The 22,621-nt window shown below is 36.5% G+C and overlaps 1 protein-coding gene across 6 annotated transcripts in view; it reads left to right on the top strand.

Annotated features, from left to right (window-relative positions):
• The window catches only part of CASK (calcium/calmodulin dependent serine protein kinase), a 226,098-nt gene that overhangs the window by 179,875 nt on the left and 23,602 nt on the right, over window positions 1-22,621 (top strand). For 3 of the 6 annotated variants that reach the window (XM_086766406.1, XM_086766396.1, XM_086766412.1), the window contains 6 exons: window positions 4,387-4,575; window positions 5,104-5,182; window positions 9,780-9,865; window positions 11,662-11,730; window positions 18,892-18,960; window positions 20,300-20,335. In XM_086766406.1, coding sequence (XP_086622532.1) covers window positions 4,387-4,575; window positions 5,104-5,182; window positions 9,780-9,865; window positions 11,662-11,730; window positions 18,892-18,960; window positions 20,300-20,335 — 528 coding nt within the window. The remainder of the gene's footprint in view (window positions 1-4,386; window positions 4,576-5,103; window positions 5,183-9,779; window positions 9,866-11,661; window positions 11,731-18,891; window positions 18,961-20,299; window positions 20,336-22,621) is intronic. The other 3 variants (XM_086766422.1, XM_086766415.1, XM_086766428.1) reach the window with 1 other exon arrangement.

Raw genomic sequence — 22,621 nt, forward strand, 5'->3', positions numbered from 1 at the left:
AAGGCTCGAGGTTTGAGATAAGGACAGGGAGAGATCATTCAAGTTACCATCACGGGCAAAACAGATTCGACTTGGGGAAAACAATTTGTTTATTATTAAAACCAAAGCAGGATAATGAGACAGAGAACAAGATAACTTCCCCCACCCCTCCCTCTTCCCAGGCTTAACATTATCTTTACCTCCTTCCCCCACCAAGCGGCACAGGGGGGAAGAGGGAATGGGGGTTATGGTCAGTTCATCACATGTCACTTTATGCCGCTACTTCCTTGTCGGGGGAAGAACTCCTCACATTCCTCCCCTGCTCCAGCGTGGTGTCCTCCACGGGCTGCAGGTGGATCTCTGCTCCTCCGTGGGCCTCCATGGGCTGCAGGGGGACAGCCGGCCTCACCATGGGCTGCACCACGGGCTGCAGGGGAATCTCTGCTGGGACCTGCATTACTCCTCCTCCTCCTTCTTCACTGACCTTGGCGTCTGCAGCCAAGAAATTCTCTCACAAGAAATTCTTCACAACAGGCTGGCAGATGCCTCTCAGATTCTCTTCACATCTCATCTCCTCCACTTCTTGCAGCCGGGCCGAGTCGATTTGGGCCCAGTCGGCCGCCCAGTGGGAGGCCAGAGGGTGAGGCCTGCCAAGCCCCACGAGGCTCATGCCTCCCCCTCTCTGCCCCCGCTCAGTGTCTTCACATCTTCTCCCTCTTTTTTTTTTTTTTTTTTTTCCTCCTGTTTTCGCCTTCATAAATACGTTATTGCAGAGGTGTTATCACAGAACATTCTGCTACCAATTGGCTCGGCCTTGGCCAGCGGCTGGTCTGCCCTAGGCCCGGTCGAGTCATTGGGACAAAGGGGAAACCACTTCTAGAAGCTTCTTACAGAAGCTGCCACTGTAGTCCCCCCTCTCTAAATAAAACCAGGACACCAGGCTAGGGAGGAATGGCAGAAACATGTAAATCAGCAGTTAAATTACTATATATTGCTATGGAACCATACCTTTAGGATGCAGATACCAAAGAGCCTCCCGATGTCAAAGAGGCAGTCCCATCCTCTCCCATCATTCCCACTCCTGTTCCCAGATACACTTTTTATAAGGTTGCAGACCTTACAAAATTATTCTTATGTATGTGGTATTCTGCCAAACTTACCCTCAGAGCCAAAGCCTTTAAAATAGATATTATTAGGAAAGGAAATAATTGCATAAAACAATATTGTCAGCCTACACTCAATGTGTTTACCAAGCATTGTACAGAGCAATACTCTGGCTGAAGCAATAAGGTGCAATAAGTAGAATCATGTCCGTAAACTCCTGTATGATAACAAAGTGTTTTATTTATATTATTATCTAATGTGTATACCTAATCAGAAGACAATGGAGTATAGTCTGTCTCATTTGCTTAAACAATGTTAGTGGTTTAGACTATGTATAGGCCTTTATAGGACCAAAGTCAATAAAGTATACATTTGTAAGTACTCTTATTAGCAGTGAGATCTTAGAGTTCAAAGGTTTTTTGTTGTTTTGGTTTTTTTTTACCCTTGTGTGCCGTATGGGTACAGGAATAAATTATGAGTTTAGTCTGTACATGCTTAAAATTTTAATTTAAAGAAATGTATGTAAATTTTGCCTAAAGATCTTTCAACAGAAAGATTTAAGAATTCTTTAAAATATTATCAAGTACAAATTTCAAGGAGCTTTTATTCCGTTACACAACTTCAAGTAGTTTTTCAAATGTGCCTATTTTGTCTGTAAAAGGTTCTATTATATATGTTTAGTATATGGCAGCAAATGAAATGTTTGCTGTACTAGGAGACTTTTACTTAATTACATATTGAAGTTTTATCCGTCGTCATGTGCCTTCCTATAACTGATCCTGCAATATAGTAGAAAGCAGTTGTTCTCACTAAACTTAACTTTCAGTAGGATTATCATGTTCTGCAAAAGAAAAATAGAGAAAAAATCTAAATTATCAAAATTAACAGAAATGCATGAAAGCAAGTATCTTTACTTAAAGTCTAGTAGCAGTCTTTATCTTAAATGTTTTCAGTATTTAAATTGAGCTTGCTGCACTCTAATATTTGGTGTTTCTGAATTTGTGTTAATTTTTGTTAGCACATTCAAAAGTTATCTCGTATAATTATGAAACTTTAAAAATGTTAAAATTACCATATTTTAACCTCCTAAAAGGTGAATATATTATTGGTAAAAATATAGTATAAAGCAAGGCAAGTATTTCATGTGAAACAAATGTAAGGCCCTGACTTAAGTAAGAAATATAATGTTAAAGTGTGGAGAGTATAACAGATACAGGCAGGTGCATGAAGTCAAGTCAGTAGTTTTGAGTAGATTGAACTGAAAGAAGGACAGGAGATCATCCTACTCTGTTAAAGAGTGATTGTGCGCAAAGCCAACACCACACTCACTCCTAGAATGGATCGGTTTATAACAGCCAGGGCTAAGGCGTGATTGCACATGGCTGCTCATATCTTATTTGGGACAATTGCAAACAGTTTTCAGATACTAGAGTAAGAATTAAGCTAAATCCCTAAACCTGTATTGGAGTAATCACACATAAGTTTACACCCAATTAAATAGATCACATGATGAATTTATTTAAAATAAAAGTGGTTTAACTTACTTCTATGGCCCAGATCTCTAATATAAAATGTTGCTTCAGTAGTACAGACTAACGCAGAGGAATTGTTGCAAGTTTGAGCTTAGTGGTTGACAAAGTAAGGTGAAAAACAGAAAATGCAGGTACAGGTTAGAACTTAACTGAAAATAGTATTTGTGTAGGTGGGTTTGAACCATTGGAAAAACAGGAGAGAATGTGAGCAGAGCATTGCTAGTTTAAGGAGTTCCATTCTGTCATTATAATACTGAATTCCCAAACTATAGTTTGAAACTGATTTGAGGAAAGTGAACTTAAACTGTTTATGAAGTTATCTTTTATAAAATAGTACACTTTAGAAGTGCTACCTTGGGAACAAATTTAAGATTTTGTGGAGGCCAAGAAAATCCCATTTTCACCTTCAGCTCCACTTCAGAAATACAACTTGTATTTCTGGGATTTTTTTAATGACTTTTTTCAGTTTAAGTTCTACTTAAGCATTTTAATTGATGACTAAGATGTTGTAGAGTCAAATTTCTCTGCCAAAACAAATTCTAGATGGTCAATCTCAAGTTTCGCAAGATTGATGGGTTTTGCAAGTTGAGTTACAAGAATTTAAATTAAAATTAACAAGATGTTAACTCTACTATAGATTGACCTAACTGCAGTGGTGGCTGATACCTCTACTATTGTAGAGATATTGTAAGAACTAGGCTTGATTTGTCAATGCTTACCTGAGAAACCCATCCATTTGGGTATAGAGGCAGGATCTATCTCTGGTCTTTGGTGAGATAGCACAGGAGTAGAACTAGCATGTTCATGTATAAATCGTATTTAGTTTTTGGACAGAGACAAGCTGGCTATAGTATACTCATTATTAAGAGTTGAGTGCAAATGTGAAATAGATGTAATACAGGGCTCTTAAAGATATCCTGGAGAGCACTGCAATGTCATACCATCAAAAAGCCTGGTACTCTTGAATACTGCTTTGCAAATGTTTACACTTTGTCCAGCTTTTATCGTGCAATACTATGTTATTTTTACAGTTACACAGGTTTCATATCTCGAAGCCCTAGCTTTGAGTTTTTACACAGTCAGTTGTTCTACTTACCAAAGATATTTAATTACATTTAATCAATTACGTGTTGCACGTAACAGAGGAGAACTAATGAAGTAGTATTTGAGCAGTTTGTTGGTTTAGACTGTAATTTTTATCAAGCATTTTGAACTCAGTGTGGTTGTGCTGGGCCCATGCTCTAGGGGAAGGGGAGAATATGGAAGTGATTATGCTAGTAAACAACAAAAAACAGTATTTTATTCTTTTGATCAATACCGATCCACAGGCTGTCTGTATTAGAATGAAATACAGGGGATCTGAATACCCTTCCATTTTACTAGGGTAATTATTATAGAATAGTTTGCTCAGAAAGGCAGCTTCCTAATTCTGTGTCTAGGCACATAAATAAAGATGGCCTAATTCTGACACCTTGCAGATGTCAAGAAGATGGGGAAGAGGGAAGCAGCATAGTTCTCATTGAGTTATCTACGGTAGAAAATCGGGTTTATTCATGCAGATTTTCAAGGCTAGGTATGTGTGCATGCATTTGCAGTCTGCTGAAGTTTATCTTAGACTCCTTTAAGGGAAAAGTTCCTGTATAGAAAGTGAGGTGCATATACTTGGTTTTCCTTTAATTTTTTGAAAAACTTCAAAAATACTCTCAAGAAATGAGTGGGGGGCATCAGAGATTATAGAAATCTGATAATTTGTTGCTGTGATCTCCTCTAGGCCTTACTTCAAACTCATGATGTAGTGGCACATGAAGTTTACAGTGATGAAGCGCTGAGAGTTACACCGCCTCCCACCTCTCCATACTTAAACGGAGATTCTCCAGAAAGCGCCAACGGCGACATGGATATGGAGAATGTAACGCGGGTTCGACTGGTGCAGTTCCAGAAGAACACAGATGAACCAATGGTATAGAGGGAACCTCAGTATTTTTCTTTACTCTGCAGTGGTAAAGACCAGCATTATCATGATTTTAATGACAATTTCTGCACTTTAAAGTAGGGTTGCCAATACAGTTGGAATCGTTCAGCAGCCATTGCAGATACTTATCCTCCTCTGTATATCCTTAACTTAAAATGCTGTGCCTGCATTCATACTACCACTGTACCTCTAGAGCTGTTTTTGTTTAAAAACAACCTTGTAGTACTTACAGCAGATTAGGCTTTAAACCAAACTGGACACTTTGCACTTCAAAGCAAAATTACATTTTTAACAAAACAAAATCTTATTTGCTCATATATTAAAGTATTGCATTTTCACTTACAAATAGTATCTGTTTTCATTGCTCATATTTAAGTGAGTGGCAAAGTTTTTATTTTAACCTTAAAATTTATATTCTGCCTTCAAGCTTTTAGGAAAAGTGAACTGTTCTTAACCATTCAAGAATCACATTGCTTAATATTTTACTTTAAAAGTATAAACATTTCTTTTTTCTAGGGAATCACTTTAAAAATGAATGAGCTGAACCATTGTATTGTGGCAAGAATTATGCATGGAGGAATGATTCACCGGCAAGGTAATTGTGTGTCATGAATAGTTTTGTCTTTAAACACAATTATTTAGATCATTTTGTACAAACTGTGTAATGGTACATATTCCTCATTTCTCTGCTTAAAAAAATAAATCCTTATGCTAGTTACAGTACTTTTCTTGCAAAAATGAATGAGTTTTAAAAAAAAAAAACATTTAAATTTTTCCTTTTATTTTTACACAGTTCTTGAGGATCTTTGTACTTTTAATGTTGAGGCTCATAAATATCATTTTTGAAATAAAAATATTTTTTGTCCCTAGAACTTGAATCTTTATTTTCAGTTTTCACTACTATAGCAAACCCTGCAAACATGTATCTTTTCTCATCTCTAGTCTACTCCTTTTTTCCATTTTCTGTGTCCAGATCAGATGTCAAAAAATAGCTGGACTTTGTCCTACTTTAAACTGCTAGGTTGTTAGCTGCAAGTTTGGATTGCACCCTTAAGAGGGTTACTTCAGTTTTTCCAGTTTGCCCTCTTCTTCTTTTGATGAACATAAAAATTTTCATCATTTGTCAGACCACATTTCCTTCTGGGCTACTGTTCTATTTCAAAGGAAATAGGAGCAGGTAATTAGGAAGATAAAGCGTAAAACAGGGAAAGGGTCCAGTGATCCTTTCCCTGATACATTCACTTCATCTCCTTGATATGATCAAACCTGTCAAGAAGCAGGAAATATAAAATATTTCATACAAGCAAAGATGTAATTCATATAGACATTTATATTCCTTTAAAGGACATTCTGAATTGAAATTTAATTGGCTTCTAAAAGTTAATTTTAAAAGGAAATTGCTTTAAGGTTTGCAGGAAGAAGGTTTTCTTCCAGCTGTACTTGGGTAGTGTGATCATTTGCAGAGTGTAGTTTCACATGACTGCATTCTATAATGGGGGTAATAAAACTTTTAAAACCTGCTAAAGCTAGGTAAAAAATCCCAACTATGCCCATTAAAACTCTGGGTTTTTTTCTTTTTAATTGTACCATGTGTTTTATTTCTAAAGATCTGGAAAATTTAACTTATTCTATAGGTGCTTCATCTAAGGTAGTTCTTCTGCACGTAGGTTTAGTTCAAAAATGAACTATACTTCAGTGATTCTGTAGTATCATCATCTGTTTTTTAAATATTTCTAATTCTGTTAGTGCTTTAGATGCCTCTTAGCTTCACTGCTTCGTTCAACATGCCTATATTTAGAATATCTTTACTGCATAGAACGCAAATGTAAGTTGACAGTGGTCTTGAGTACAACATGTCTTTGAATCCTTTTGACAGGGTCTGTGGCTTTTATTTGTTTTGGGTTTTTTTTTTTTAATGTTGTTGTTTCTGCTGTCTCCTCTTGCTATATGTAAAACTGCCAGGCAGTAATATCAATGACTAGATAATAGTTCTACTGGGAGTGTTACAGGAACTGTGTAATTTCAGATCTAGCAATGTTAAGTGCAAAACTACACAATTCCCAATCACGAAATAGTAGCTGCTATGAAGTCTGCCTCCTATCTCTGTGCCAGCTGTATCTAGTCCTGCTGATTATAGTTGTCCTTATTCAAAAGGTGGGGGAGTTGAAGTGGGAAGATAGGCTTGTACAGATGCTATCTACTTGTACCTTCCAGAGGACTCAGCTCAATTAAAATGAAATACCAATTTCAGTCATTAAAAATTGTCTTTTTGTTTACTTTTTTAGGATAAGTAAATGAATTGCATCTTAGATCTCACGCTTTTAATTATGTCTTGGCTTTCACCTTTGTGTCTGTGCCTTAACTTAGCTCAGTTGTCCAGTCACTTTTTACCTGTGGATTCTGTTTAGACTACTCGTACTGTAAATACTGGTTTTGGGGATCTGCATGTAGCCTGAGTTCTCAGTAGATTAACCCACAGGGTTTTTGCTGCTGACTGGTTTTGGGGCATACATGCTTACGTGTTAATTAATTCTTAAGATGTATTTAAGAAGAGGTCCCAATGTGGCATTTAAAAAGATTTCCAAAGAAGAGAGAGGACTTATTGGCTGCCCATTTAACCTCACCAGAAAAACAGCAGTTGTACATTGTCTATGCTACATTCTCAAAGAGACTTAATGTAAAACTCACACAAGTTTTTTGAACACTGACACCCCTGATAAGGTTTATTCAGTTCTAACAAAATGTATGTGATGACTCAGTGAAAATATTATTATATGTTCATAGCCTTTCACTTTCCAAGCTACAGAATTTTCTTTTGGCTAAAAAAATGTTTCTGAACAGGGACTCGGAAAAATTTGTTCTGTCTCCTTCCTAATAGGGTAGGATTTCTTATACTTCTGTGCAGAGCAAGAGCACACCCTTCTTAAAACTGTCTTCACTCTGCCTTGCAAAGACAAAGAAGAAAATAATGTACTCCAGAAATACATCTATTCTTTGTTATTACAAATTATATCAATAACTCATTAATAGCTTAAATTCTGAATAAACACTGCATTGTCAATAGAAAAGGAACCAAAAGCAACCAGAATTAGGTGGTTAAGCATAGGTATTATGAAAGCTACAAATGGCACGGAAGACTTGTTATTCAAAGATGTCAAGAATACTTTTTTCCAACAGGAGTATGTATAAAGAATAAAAAGTTTCTGCAAATAATAAAAGCCTCTTCCCTCAGATTGAAAATGTTTTCCTATGGTTTATCAATGCACCCACCCCCAAAACAGAATGACCTACTGCTAAATGTCGATGCTTTATTCCCAACTTTTATGTATACTGCTATATTCCAGGCAAGAACAGAGCAATATTCACTTGTCAGAGTAACAGAAATATTTTGATACAGGGATATTACTAAGTCTGATTCTCAATCTAATATTTAATTCTATCACATTTATATTTTGAATAATGACAAAGAAACTTTATACTATTCCAGGGTGTATGCTTTTTCTGACTCAATGTTATTGTTCAATAATAATTACACTCACTTCAAACACAATTTAATTTTGGCATGATGCAGTCAACACAGAGCCTCAGCAGGTTTTTTAGAATATTTTTTTTAAGAATTGGGTATTGAATGCCTTCCTGAGAAAGTCTGCCAAAACTGAACTTTCAAAGTGTTTCACTAGAGATTTGGCCATTAATATTCCAGATGTGAACTAGATTAATGTGAAATTCAGATGCAGGACTGTTGCATTCACATTCAATAAACTATTAACGGTGATGATTCTTCCACTGAAGAGTGGAAGAAGAATTGTAATGAGTCCTTCTTTAGAATTTCACTATCAGCAGATCAGCTCCTGTGGAATTGTTTGGAGAATTTAATGTGACTGAAGGACTTACTCTTGAAGAGTACTGAAAGTTTTTCTAAACTTTGGGCTCTCTCCTGTATCACTGCCAAGTGAGCTTCTGTTTCACAGAAGAGAGCCCAAGGGCAATTATAGCAACAGAGCTTTTCAGGATTCTTCTCCTTGGTTCAGGCTGTGCTTGTGTGTAGCAGGCACACAGTTTGATTTTCATACGTTTGTCCAGCTGAATGTTTTGCTTGCATGGTATTCTTTGGAAAAACTGATTATTTTGGTTCAGGAAAATAATTTTAAGTATTTTTCAGGGTTCTAGGTGGTTGGCTTTTTCAGGTAATTTTCCATAGATAGATTTTAGTTTAGGAAATGTTTGCCAGTTGCTAGTTTTCCAAGTAAGATTAATTATATTAGGTACAGTAATTGTATTAGGTACAGTATTTACAAAAGGATACTGACATATAAATCATACAGCGGAAATAAATTTGTGTGAAGTAAATGGCCTTGTCATATTTTATGTGAAAAACATCTTCTGGCTAATAATAAAAATAATGGAAGGTTTTTTTGAGAGCTGCTAGAGAATTAGGTGGGCTTTGAGCTACTCAAGTCAGAAATTATCATCCAAAACAAGTTTCTTTGGTTGCTTTTAATCCTGAAGATAATTAATTCATTCGCTGCCTCTTCCCTGTTGAGCTTCTGTAGTGTCTTAGATCCATGTTGTAACATGCCATTCCCATCTCAGCTTCAGCAGGTCAGTTTGACTTGCCTAAGTTAAGTAGATATTTGTTTCATCATCTGACATTGTAGGTAGTCACACCAATCATTTACCTTCAAGCTAAAGTCAAGTGTACATACAGAAAATGCATACTGTGACTATGGCAAATCAAAATCAGAGAAATTAAAAAATACAGCAGTCTGAGTGATAAAATTAAGACTCAGAAGTCTTCTTCAGTCCAGAAGCCAAACTGCGTTAAGTAGTCATCTGATCAAATACTGCTTTAATATCTCTGTTGAGCATTTACAGGTGACTAGTTGCAGACAACTTTCTTTTCAGTATGCGGGTTTTTGCAGTGTCCTTGTAAGGGACTGGTGTTTTCCCCATGTACTTTATAGAGTGCCTGGGCATCTCATGCTGGTGTATCGACTGCACTCTGAAAGACAGATTCGTCATCTTTGGTAGCTAATACATAGCTACCGAAGTCCTTTTCTAAATCTAGCCAAAAAACTTACTTTGATATTGTTTCATATTTATGCCTTGCTATGAATGTTAGTGCTGTCTTACAATTATCTCAATTTGTAAAAATATGTTTGAGGTGATTGTGTGTTTTGTTAACTCTGCAGGTACGCTACATGTAGGGGATGAAATCCGAGAAATAAACGGAATCAGTGTGGCAAATCAAACTGTAGAACAACTACAAAAAATGCTTGTAAGTGCCTGAAATCTTTCTCATGTTCTTTATAAAATCACCTGTCTTGACAAAACTTTTATGTAATTGCATTGTGACTTCCCCTTTTTCTTCTATTCTTGATAGCCTACATGTGCATGTAACACAAAGTCTTCCTGTGTTCAGCTGTTAAAGCCTTCTACAGGCTCTGTCCTGTTTTTCAGTAGCAGCTTTTTTGCACCTTATACCTTTTATACCTTATATAATGATAGAAGGTAGAAACCTTGGAGGTTTCCCAGACTCTCCGGGCAGTTGACTTTAGTATATAACCCTTCTGCATTTCAGAAAGTTTTTTGTAATGTCTGAGTTTCTTTTGTTGAAATGCAGGAGTTTTCTCTCTTGAATCTAGTGGACATAACGGAAAAAATACTGCTTTTCTCCTATTACTCATCCCAAGTCAATCTATAAAGATCATGCCCTAATTTTAAATCTTCAGTCTACACCAAGTGTAGTCACTGAGTATGCTATGAAATAAAAGAAACTTTTCTTGACTATTGGTATAATTGCTACACAAATACGAAGACAATAAATCATAACCATTCAAGTTGGAAGTAACCTGAGGAGATCTCCAGTCCAATTTCCTGCACAAAGCAGAGTCAACAATGAATGTAGCCCAGGTGGCTCAGGGCTTTGTATCATTAAGCCTTGAAAATATCCAAGGACAGAGATTTGACAGGACAGGTTCCTCTTTGGGCAACCTGTTCCAATACTTAATTATCATCATAGGGAAAAAATGTGTTCCTTTGATGTAGTTGGAACATCCTTTCTTTCTATTTGTAACTATTGTGGCTCATGGTTATTGATGTTACAAAGAACAAAAACAACATTTTCAGCTCAGACAGTCTGTCTTTTTGCAGAAAAACTCCATCTTGAGCTATGCTAGTAAAGTCAAGGTGATGTTCCATAACACTTGCAAATTTTTCTACATGCAACCATAACCCTGGGATCTTGGATGATATCACTAATCCTTTTGTTGTGTCCTGAACCATACAGATAAGCTTAAGTAAGTCTAGGCAAATAGCATTTTTTTGGCTCGCAATAAGCCAGCCAAAGAGAGAAAGGGAAAAAACTCTAAGATCACTTAAGTGATCTGCTTACCTCTCTGCCCAAATTGAGTCCTGCAGTTGTCAGCCTGTCAGTTGTGGTGACACTTATATTCAAACTGTCATTTAATAAAATATGGATGAGCAAACATGTTGCCATAATCTGCTGCTATTCTGCAGTTATTACTTGTTATGAATATTATTCTACTATAGTAAATGCAAACTAGCAGACGCCATGTTCTTCTAGTTTGAAAACAGTCTTTTGATGAAAGACTTATATTTTTACCTTTAGTACAGTAACATGCAGCTTTCCAGAAACTGTGAATATGTTTTGCTATTTCACATGTATGATCAAAGGGAAGAAAATGTCACTTTAGTAGCAAAGACTCTGTGGATCACGAGAATTTATCTACAAAGAAAAGACTGATGTGGAAGAAACCTACACATCTCTGAATGTCTCACCCTAAAATACAGCTGTAGGTTCTAGGCATTTGAAAACTGGTCAGCTGAACAAACTAATAATGTGTTTATCTTTTAGGTTAATGAGAGATGATTTAAATGTTAGTTTTTAAGTGAAATGAAAAATTAGCCATAGCATTTTAGCTTTTCTGAATATTTATTTTAGGAAAACATACTGCTGCTCTCCAACTATGATGCCTTCCTTTCAAGCATTAGTGATTTGGAGATTTTATCTTCAGTGTCTTAGTCTTTAAAGAAGTGCTTCTCTTTTTGCAGAGGGAAATGCGTGGAAGTATTACCTTTAAGATTGTGCCAAGTTATCGCACCCAATCTTCATCCTGTGAGGTAATGAATTTAATGAACCATCCTATTTCTTCCTCAGTCCTGTAACTAACTGCCTGCTGATGGCTGAATGTTACTGCTTTCTGGGAAATTGTTTCTGCCTGTCCTGTTAGATCACGCACACCAATTTTACAACAAAGATAACGGAACACGAGTAGGTCCCACCTACCTACTCAGCCCTGCCCTCATATTCATCTCATCAGCACCTTAACTAACTCTTTACAGCCTATTTTAAGAAAGACAGGAAAGGGGATCCTCAACTCATGCTTTTAGGAAGCCTCTTTAAAAAAAAATATGACTTAAACTAATTCTACAGAAAATCTATTAAGCTTCAATTCCTAAGCTGAGGAACAATCCTCCTTTTTTTAGGCATTAAACATTATTTTACTGCTTTGGGCTGTTAAGGGTTAATTGAAGAGTCTGTTTCTGTATAACCCTGTTGAGGTAAATTTGTGATGGTTGTCTGTAACAGTTACATGTGGCTTAATATTATGTTTCCATTAAAAAAAATTGTATTTGTCATTACAGAAGAAAAACAGATTTGGAGTTAGTTCTTGTTGAACTAGAAACTTGGTATTATGGTTTTTGCGGAGTAACATTAATTCCTTTCTACTCACAAAGTTATGTTCCTGATTGCGACTGAAAGGAATTCAGTTCTAGAAAACGGCTACTTGAGAGACGCTGTTCCAATTTAAGCATACAGATGGCATATGCACTGTGTAGATGATGCCAGTCTTTCTGTGCCGCATGCTTAACTGCACAAACAGTTCCCAAATTAGAACTGAAGAGTGAAATCACAATCCCTGTTGAAGTCAAGCACCTTATCTTAATTAGAACTGTGATTTCACCCTAATTGTTTTTGTGTCTTAGCAGATGCTAGAACACACAGAAACTGCTGTTGTGATTCTCAGAACAATCTGTTTGCAAGAAAAAAAAATTACTGCCTTTTGGTTGTCTTCTGTACTTCTAAGAGAAGTCAACAAGAACTGAAAGATTTTAGAGGTAGAATGTTTGACAAATTTTCAGCTATGAGGCTGATTTTCTTAAAAGGTATAAATATGAAAGCAAAAGTCTTTCATGAAATGCAAAGCTTTAAAAAAAAACTGAAATAGAAATTCTAGAGTGTGCTGGCAAATTTATGTATTGACTTCTGTGATGTAAATAGCAGTAATAATAAAAGATGTCTCACTTCCCAATATTAAAATACAGAAACTGGTGAAACTGTTGACCTGCTGGGAATATTAGTATTTGGAAAAAAATAATTCAGCATACAGCTTCAAATTAATACCATTAGGTGTGATTTTAATAGTAGGAGGTCATCTTTTCTCCTTAGCTTTGTGTCCTTAGGTTCTTCATGGTTATTTATTTCACAGAGGAGAGGAAGACGTGCTCTTACCTTCCTTTGGAAAAAACAGTGAAACTAGAAATGTGTGATCAAAGAGGGGGGAAAAAAATAAAAGGCACGTCTAATTATCACAGTTTGTGGCATTTAGCATTAATTTAATCAGAGGTGACTGAGTCTGTTCCACCTGCTTAGCCACGCTATGACTTTGGCTAGATTTTCAAGTATTACACATGTACATGAAAGGCCAACATTTTTAAATCAACCTATTAAAGCATTGCTAGTCCTTTGATACTGAGAGAATTAACCATTGATAAAGGCTAAAAATGAACGTTGAGTGACATTACCAAGACACAGAAGCCTTGCTTCTAATGCTCTGTAGCAGGATAAATTGAGAGATATTGGATTTTCACTAGTATAATCTTACTAGTTAAGGTATTTTTTGGCAGTCTTTCAGGTATTTCTATAAATTTATGTTTGATTCCCCTCCACCCTCAGTCATGGACTGGTGCTCACATAGTGTAGTTTTACCAGAAGAGGAATATAAACAGAATCAATAATTAGGGGTTTTTTAAGGCCCCTACCATTATTTCATTGGACTTCAAAATAGCTTGTTAATTTTGAGTAAGAAAAACTAAATATTATTAGAATGAGAGGTGATCTGCCTTTTATATGCAATCGGTCTATATGCCTTTATATACAAAGGTATGGGGAGTGTTTTTGAGGGGAACCTATTTTTCAAATAACTTAGATTTTCATCTCACTTGCCGTATTTTTCTCCTTTTGTGGGCATTTAAGAGAAATGTTGTGGTGATGTTTTCTAAATATTACACCACTTTCGTATATTTAGGGAAGTCTTGTCCTTATAGTATGTAATGGTAGCTCAGTGTCACTAGGTAGTTTCTAAAATCTCAACTGAATAATTTCAAGTTTTTTAGGGATTTGTGGCTTTTACTGCACGCATGCCTTCCATTCAGTTACCAGGCCCTATATTTTGTGAAGTATACTTTGTATGAAAACATAATACTTATAAACTCCCCTGTATAGAAATTTGATCATCTGATCTACTGTGAGATTACCTGTTTAGTCTTTGGTGTGGCAAATAGCCTGAGTTACTCAGGTATCTAGATAAGACAGTGGCCAGGATGTTGCGTTTTCTGCTTCAGGTACCCAGGAAATTACAGACTTACATAAATATGAACTTAAGTAATTATTGCAACACATTCTTCTTACGTCTGATGACCGTGTATGCTATTTATACATTTCAGCTAGTACTTTATCCAACTGAATAAGCGTTTTGCTCTAGATACATTTGCATTTGCACTTCATACTGACAAAGTACCCTGAGTAACTTTTTATAGTGTCCGATATGACTAGATGACCTTTAAAGGTCCCTTCCAACCCAAACTATTCTAGGATTCTAGATGTGAGAATGGTAAGGGAAGTACATGTTTTCTTTTTTTTGTTTTCTTTTTTTTTTCTCTTTTTTTTTTCCAAACACCTTTCCTTATCAGAATGTCTCTGTGAAACACTTAAGTTGTTTCATTAAGAAGAAAAACCTTTACATATATATATATAATATATATATATATATATATATATATGAGATTTTAAAAATCTGGTGGTAATCATCATGGATTTTTTCCTTTAGCCTTGCAATGTTTCTCTTAGTGCTCAGACTATAAGTTTTTATAGTCTGTACTTTATAATTTTTTATAGGTTTTTACATTTGTATTAAAAGTAAGTCCAGAAAGGTTCCTTGATCAAGATTGACATTGAAATGTATTTGCAGATTTTTGGAAAATACCTCTCCCTCTCTCGGTCTCCTTTTTTTTTTTTTTTTTTTTTTTTTTTTTAATCTGGCAACAGTGTCATTAATCTAGCCGTTCTTGCAGTATCTAATTTGATCAGGCTGCATCTAGTAGACATAATTGACTTCTGCTACAGGATTCCATCTCAAATACATTGATTTATCATTCATAGTTCACACATAAGAGCAAGGAAACTAGTTTTGCCATAACTTATAACTTGAAAATAATTGTAATTGCTTCCTCCTAAGGCTTCAACTGTAGTACTTGAACTGAAGAGCAAGGATCCAAAAGACTGCTGTTGTTATTTGGCTAGGGGCTAGACAGGATTGTGAAGTCTAGATAGTCATGTTGTACCGAAATATGATGACAACACTTCTACATTATTCAGAATCACTGGATCTTCCACATGTTTTTCTACTTTTATCCCCAGGACAACTAGGGCTTTTTCTGAGTTACTGGAGAAACAAACTTGCAACCAAAGCTGAAGTTTTCCAGTCCGGTTCTAAGCAGTCCTAGGGTTCTACAAGGATCTTTCTACTCATTGACTTGTCTGATTAGACTGTTCATAATACAACTTTTCTCTTAACTTTTGAGTCTGATATTTTTTGAAAGAAAGACCAGGTCCTTAGGAACTTAAGAATCTAAATGCCTTTGAAATTGTGGTTGAACTGCCAAATTATTTTAAAATTGTACATATATGTCTTGACTAGCTTGACAGATTAATTTCTTACAGTTAGTACTGAAATCACTAATAGCACTGAAAATGTGTTTTTTCCTCAGTATCTTATGATGAACATCTGCTTTGAGTAATATACTATCTTCTGTTGAGAATTGTTGGAGGAATATAAATCAAAACATTCTCAAACTAAGAAAATTTCCTTCAAAGGGAGAGGAGCCTTCAAGAGAGACTGGAAATAGTGGCATTCTCCAAGCTACTCTAAACTTATTTTTCTCCAAATGACTTAGGTGCTTGCATCTCTTTCTGCATCACTGACTAAGCAGATCGTAACAAACTAAGTTTAAAGAAAAAAAAAAAACATAAATTTTTTACCTCTTCTTGAAAGTAAGAAATTGGCAGAGATTGAATTGCAGAGCATGCAGAAAGTGTCTTTATAAAGAAGGAAGTCACTGCTTTTTTGGAGAGAAATATCTCCTAGCTGTGATATGATAGAAGTGATACTGATAATCCCATACAAAAAAAAAAAAAAACCAGCACTGTTCCTTTAGACTTTTCTTTTTTTCTTTTTTTTTTTCCAGTAATTAATAGTTTATTTGGTCTCATTTGAACATTTTTAAACTTGTTGTGCTGGAGTAACTTTGTAAATAGAATTAGAGCTGATTTCCCCCAGTTCATTACATGGTGCAAGTAACTGTGGGAGCCAAATGAGCATTTTGTTCTTATGCATGTAGCAGAAGTATACAGGCCTGCATACTTTGAACGACAATGATTTTACAGCTGTTATAATGTCAGATCCATCCTCAACTGTCTTACAATCAAAGCAAGCATGTAGATAGCTTGTCGTAGTTCAGCCCCAACCGGGACCAGACTACGCAGTCTCTCTCTCACTCCCCCCACACTCCAAGAGTATTCTTTCATTCCGAGAGGAGATGATATAAGAAAAACGGCTCAAGGTTTGAGATAAGGACAGGGAGAAATCCTTAAACTTACCATTACGGGCAAAACAGACTCGACTTGGGGGAAAACACTCATTTATTTCTAAAAATTAGCAGGAGAATGAGACAGGGAACAAGATAACCCCTCCCTCTTCCCGGGCTTAACATTATCTATACTATCTCCCCTCCCGAGCGGCACGGGGGGCAGGGGGGAAGGGAATGGGGCTCGTGGTCAGTTCATCACGCGTTGTTTTGTGCCACTGTATCATCACTGGGGGAAGAACTCCTCGCATTCCTCCTCTGCTCCAGCGTGGGGTCCCTCCCACGGGCCACAGCCCTTCGTGAAACTGCTCCGGTGTGGGTCATCTCTTCCACGGGGTGCAGTCCCTCCAGAACAGCTGTCCCAGCGGGCCCTCCACGGGCCACAGCCTCCTTCAGGCATCCACCTGCTGTGGCGTGGGGTCCTCCATGGGCTGCAGGTGGATCTCTGCCCCTCCATGGACCTCCATGGGCTTCAGGGGGACAACCTGTTCCACCATGGTCGTCACCACAGGCTGCAGGGGAATCTTGGCCAGGAGCCGCATTACTCCTCCCCCTCCTTCTGAACTGACCTTGGCGTCTGCAGCCGTTCCTCACAACAGGCTGGCAGACACCTCTCAGGATCCTTTTTTACATCTTATTCACTTCAACTTCTCATCTCCTCTCCATTTCTTGCAGCCCAGACGGGCCGAGTTGGGCCCAGTCAGCTGCCCGGTGGGAGGCCAGAGGGTGAGGCCTGCAAGGCCCACGAGGCTCACGCCTCCCCCTCTCTGCCCCCCACTCAGCTGCTTCACATCTCTCTCCCTCTTTTTCTGTTTTCCCTTTCTTAAATACGTTATCACAGAGGTGTTATCACCGAGGCGTTATCACCGGACATTCTGCTACCAATTGGCTCGGCCTTGGCCAGCAGCAGGTCCGCCCTAGGCCCGGCCGAGTCCACTGAACAAAGGGGAGCAACTTCCAGCAGTTTCCTACAGAAGCTACCACCTTAGGCCCCCCCTCACTAAACAAAACCAGAACAAGCTATAAATGGAACTTTCTATGAAATACATAATGAGTCCACAAAAATGCAGAAGTTCTAAATGAGTTTGTTGCACATCAAGCATACAGGCAGCAAGAGTGGTAAAGTGTTTTAACTGTCATTTTAACTTTTCTTGATGCCTTTAAATACCTATAAGTCTATTACATAATTAGTATAAGTTAGAGAATATTAGCAGAGGACCTTTACCTGGTTAATGTTGTTGCATGTACAGTTTACCTCCCATTCTTGTTTTTAATTTGTTCACAAAGGGTACTTGTATTCATAAAATGTGACAGGAATAACTTTGTTTTCTTTGAAAACTCTCTTAGCACTTTTTTCTGCTATCCTTGATGTTATGTAAAATCACCAGGGATTCCTAAATTGACCTTTGACATGGAATATTGCACTCCAAAATTCCTTTGGGAGTAAAGGGGATTTTTTGTTTTTTTTTTCAAATGCATGAGTGAATTATTTTATTTCCTGACGAGGTGACTCTTCAGGGGAAAAAAAAAAAATCATTTAATTATCTGATCTTACAGAATTAAGTACTATTCAGTCAAAATGATATGTGAAAAAGATTGCTCTACAAGTAACTTCCTTGCCTCTGCAAGACCCAGTCAAAAATTCCCGTTATAGTTTCTGTAGAATTTCCCATTAGGCACCCTGCATCTGCTGCCTCCTCACTGAGGTGTAGGACCACAGTGGTAGGCTTAGTTAAGACAGGTGGCTTTTTTGAAGTGGTGTATCTTGGCAAAGTTTAATGTTTTTAAGCCCATAAGAATATCGGAGGAAAAAAAACCTTAGTATGCTGTAAAATGGATGAGGAAGGAGAAAAGAGTATCCAACTTCCTTCTCGGGTGTTAGCTTCAGTGTCTTGGAGACACAGAGTAGAAACTAATCAACACTGACCTCCACCACATAGATGAAAAAATATGTAGAAGCGTCTTTAAAATGGAGTATGTGCCTCATTCTGTTCAAAATATTATTCAGCATATAACTTTCAGGTAATTACCTTGAACAAATATACCAGTATGACTAATGGCCTTTAGCATTGCCAGCCACATGAGAACTAAGAGGTCCCAGTAACTCAGTAACTAAAAAACTGATTGCTAAGGCAATATAAAAGTAGTTATAACATAGGATACATCAAAATGTCAAACCTGAGTCTTAAACTATGGAACAACTTTTCAGATTTACGGAGTTTGTAGCGTGGAAACTTTCACAGATGAAGCAGCTAAACAAATTGTTATAAGGCTGTGGATGTAACTGTTCTTTTAAATATATCTGTGTTCCTGTGATAGTGTTGTGTTGTTAATGAACCTTGTGTCTTATTTCAGAGAGATTCCCCCTCTACATCCAGACAGTCCCCAGCTAATGGTCATAGCAGCACTAACAATTCTGTTTCGGTAAGATTTCCAGTTCCACACAGAGAAAGTGTGAAAGTTTTGTTGGTGCTCATCTGCCATTACTGTTATACTTATCATGTGGTCAGTGGAAAATTTTGTCCTGGTGATAGAACAGAAGTTATTACATATGTAACTCCCCATTTTCTTTTTTTAAGGGTTTTTTCAACATATTCTTATTAAAAGCCCTATACTGAATTAAATGTTAGTAACTGTAATGTGACGCTTCAGTCATCCTTAAATCATTGTTAGCAGTTTTCTCAAAACTAAGCAAAGGTTTAAAGTGGAAGTTTTATTTCCATCCTGAACTTTGGAAGCAGTGTTTGAAAAAGAACGGTGCAGTTGGTATTTCAAGATATTGTAGACTCTTTTAAGTTTTATGTTTTGAGAGACCTCTGGAACATGTGGTTTCCGCTATCTGAGTTAACGAATTGGTGTGCCCTCTGCTGTTGTGGTACGTGCACATACTTTGTGAAATATGAGCCTTGCCTGGATATGAAAAGCAAAAGGAAGTGGCTTTAAACTGCACTACAAACCAAGCTATTATCATCACATCTTTAACACAAAGTACTTCTGTTTCGTATGTATTCAGGTAGAAAGGTGCTGTTGATCTCCTGTTTTTCTAAAGTATATTAATGTTAAAGTTTGTGTTGTTTATCATTTGTCATCGTTTGGACCAATGTAGTAACTGCATACACAAGTTCCTTCAGTAAGAGTGGTGTCAACATGATGAGTGCATGGACTAGCTAAAAAAAGTAAAGAAAAAAAGAGTAACTACTCCTTTAACTATTAAAAAAATTATAACTTAAAATTATTTTCTACAAAGTAAAGTGCTTATTAATTAGTACAATGAAAAATAATTGTGTGGATGAAAAATTTAAAACTTTTTTTGGATTAAATTGAATTTGTTATACAATTAGTAGCTATAACCTTATTCCTTGGAACAATTAATCACATTATACATTTTTAATAATAAATTTTTTAATATTTATAATAGCCATCCTTTTAAAAACAATACTAAGTATTAAGTGGAAAAGGCATTCACATAAAGAGCCTCTTTCACTTGACAGTGCTTTTGTGTTGAAGATGCTGAATTATTTATTAAAAAGCACATTTTCTATCTGCTTAAACTTTTTACCTGCTTTCTTCAGCTTGCTGCTAATCAGCCTGGGTTTGATTTTTCTTTAAGAAGAAAAATATTTCTAAACATGGGTCAATGCTTTATACTTTTGTCTGACTTACCATTTTACTGTAATGTAGTATGAATCACTAACAAATGGTGTTGTATACCCTTAAAAAGTAAAATGAAAATTTCTTTTCCTGGGTTGACTTTATTCTGCAGGACTTGCCATCGACAACACAACCAAAAGGACGACAGGTGAATAGATTTCCTCCATGGGAGTTTTTGTAAACTTAGCTGCTAGTGAACATTCCTGCTTATCTTTGTCCCACTCATATTCTGTATGTGCTGGACTAAAACATTTAATCTTGGAATATGTGTTCCATATTTTTCTTTTTAACTCATTTGTTTGTGGCTAATTCAAAATAGCATTTTTTTATGTGTCCATACATGCAAGTGTTACAAAGTCATTGTAAATTTAACTGGAGATGTTGTTTTAGTTCAGAATGCATTAATAGACTTACGGTTGTGCAGTGACCTGTCCATATTTTTATCTTAGAAGAAAGCTCAAATTTATATTTTAGCTGAAATGGAGATTAGTAGGGCAAGTGTCTAATACTCTACTCTAAAACATTGTACTGACAAAGACTCTGAAGCTTGGATTGGTCTATAATTAGTTATTAACATCAACAAAGCTCTTCAAAGAAAAACATAAAGGACAGTTTTTATTAAGGGTTGATAAGTCTGAAGATAGCCTCTTAAATTTTCAGTCCTAAAGCCTAGATTCAGTAACTTCCCTTAACTTTGTTTCCTTGACCTGATGGTAGTATATGTCATCATGGACCAAAGAAAGATCTTCCCTCTCCAGAGAATTCCAAGAAAGCCCTCAAGGGCTCTGCAGAGGATTCCTTATGATTCTCTTTGGAATTTTAAGAATTTTGTTTGTTTGTTTTACTGCAGCCCCCTAATCAACACATACCAGTAAGTGATTTGTGATTCAGTAACTGCCCCATTTGTATATAGCTCTTCCAGAATCTGCCTCTGAATCTGTTACCATGGACTCAACCTTTTTCTGTGCGAAGGGTTTAATAGTAACTCTTGCCATTCCATTCACAGGAGTCAATGAACTCCATGATCTGTTGTCTTTCAAAGTCTTTTTATACTACTATCTGGTTAAGTTGACTGGAATATCTATTGCAAGAATAGATTGCTCTCACTTTGTTTCCCATTTTTAAAGCTTACGATTATATGGTTCTTTCAAGTTTCTGTTGTCTTCTGAAGTTCCCAGCTGCCTGAATGTAGTTCTGGAAAGGCTGCATGAAAGACCTTCCAAGCTATTGGGTTAGGTTTGCATTTGCCTCTCATAAGGTATTTTTCCCAGAAGAGGCTTTGTTCAAGGCAATATCAGAATAATGGTGTTCCTCATACTCACACCATTTATAGTTAACTGTTTTTTTTTTCAAGAATCTTTTCCCATTGAACCAGCATATTTTTCTGGTAGCTTATCAACCTTGAAGACAGTAAGGACTTGGATAACAGATAGAGTGCTATCCGTAAGGAAGTTTGTAGCGTTCTATGCTCAGCCAATATGTAATGTTTAATGGCTCAAACTGGAGCAGGAACTTAAAAAGCAAGGAAGTTTCCAGATGGTAAAAATACTGTTCGTTTTTCTAGACCTATTTGAGAGGAAATAAGAGATCAGTTCAATACTGATTACTTCATAGAAAGCCAATTACTAAATAAACATAGTTGGTTTCAAAATATCCTGGTTTTCAGATGATTAAAAGAAGTTGCGTTGCTTGTCTAAACTCACACTCAACGCACAGTAGAAAAAGGATCAGATTTAGTATATTAAAATTTGTGTTCTATATCAGTGTTACCATCTGATGTTTTCTTTGTAAACAGATAAAAATGCATCAGGTACAAGATAGTAGTGATTAGCCATTTTAAGTTAATTTATTCATTTGTTGGGTTGCAGATTGGATTACTGTAGAAATGATCTTTAAGTGCCATGAATAGTGCTAACACTGCATAGTTAGAGCTATTTTTGGAGCAGAATTTGAGCAAAGTTGATAAGTGGTTTTTACAGCTTAAATGAAGGCTATTACTTTGCAGTGTAATTTTTTTTTTTTTAATCTAGTCAATTTTTAGTATGAAAATCATCAGTAGAATATACATGGCTGTCTGAGATGCTATAGGGTGATGTTTGAAGTTCATAAACTAGAAATTACCCAGCTTGGACATGACATTTAATTCTGACTTTAAGATCCTTGGATGCATCAGAACTGTAATTAGCAACCAAAACTGGAGATTGCTTTTATTTTTACTTTCTAGAGTTGAGACCTCATTAACCCACAAAGCAAGGATTGGTATGTTATTTTAAATTGTGAAGTCAGAATCTGAATTCCTTCTGTTAATGTTCTTTAGAGAATAACTTAGTCAACTCCTTAGTTTTCATTTATATGGGAGTAGGCTGTTACTGGAAAACCCATGCAAAGAATTCCCAGATTCATCCCAAGTAACTATATGCAATAAGTGCAACGT

The sequence above is a fragment of the Chlamydotis macqueenii genome, chromosome 1 (assembly GCF_036417535.1).
Source record: "Chlamydotis macqueenii isolate bChlMac1 chromosome 1, bChlMac1.mat, whole genome shotgun sequence".
NCBI classification, from domain to species: Eukaryota; Metazoa; Chordata; class Aves; order Otidiformes; family Otididae; genus Chlamydotis; species Chlamydotis macqueenii.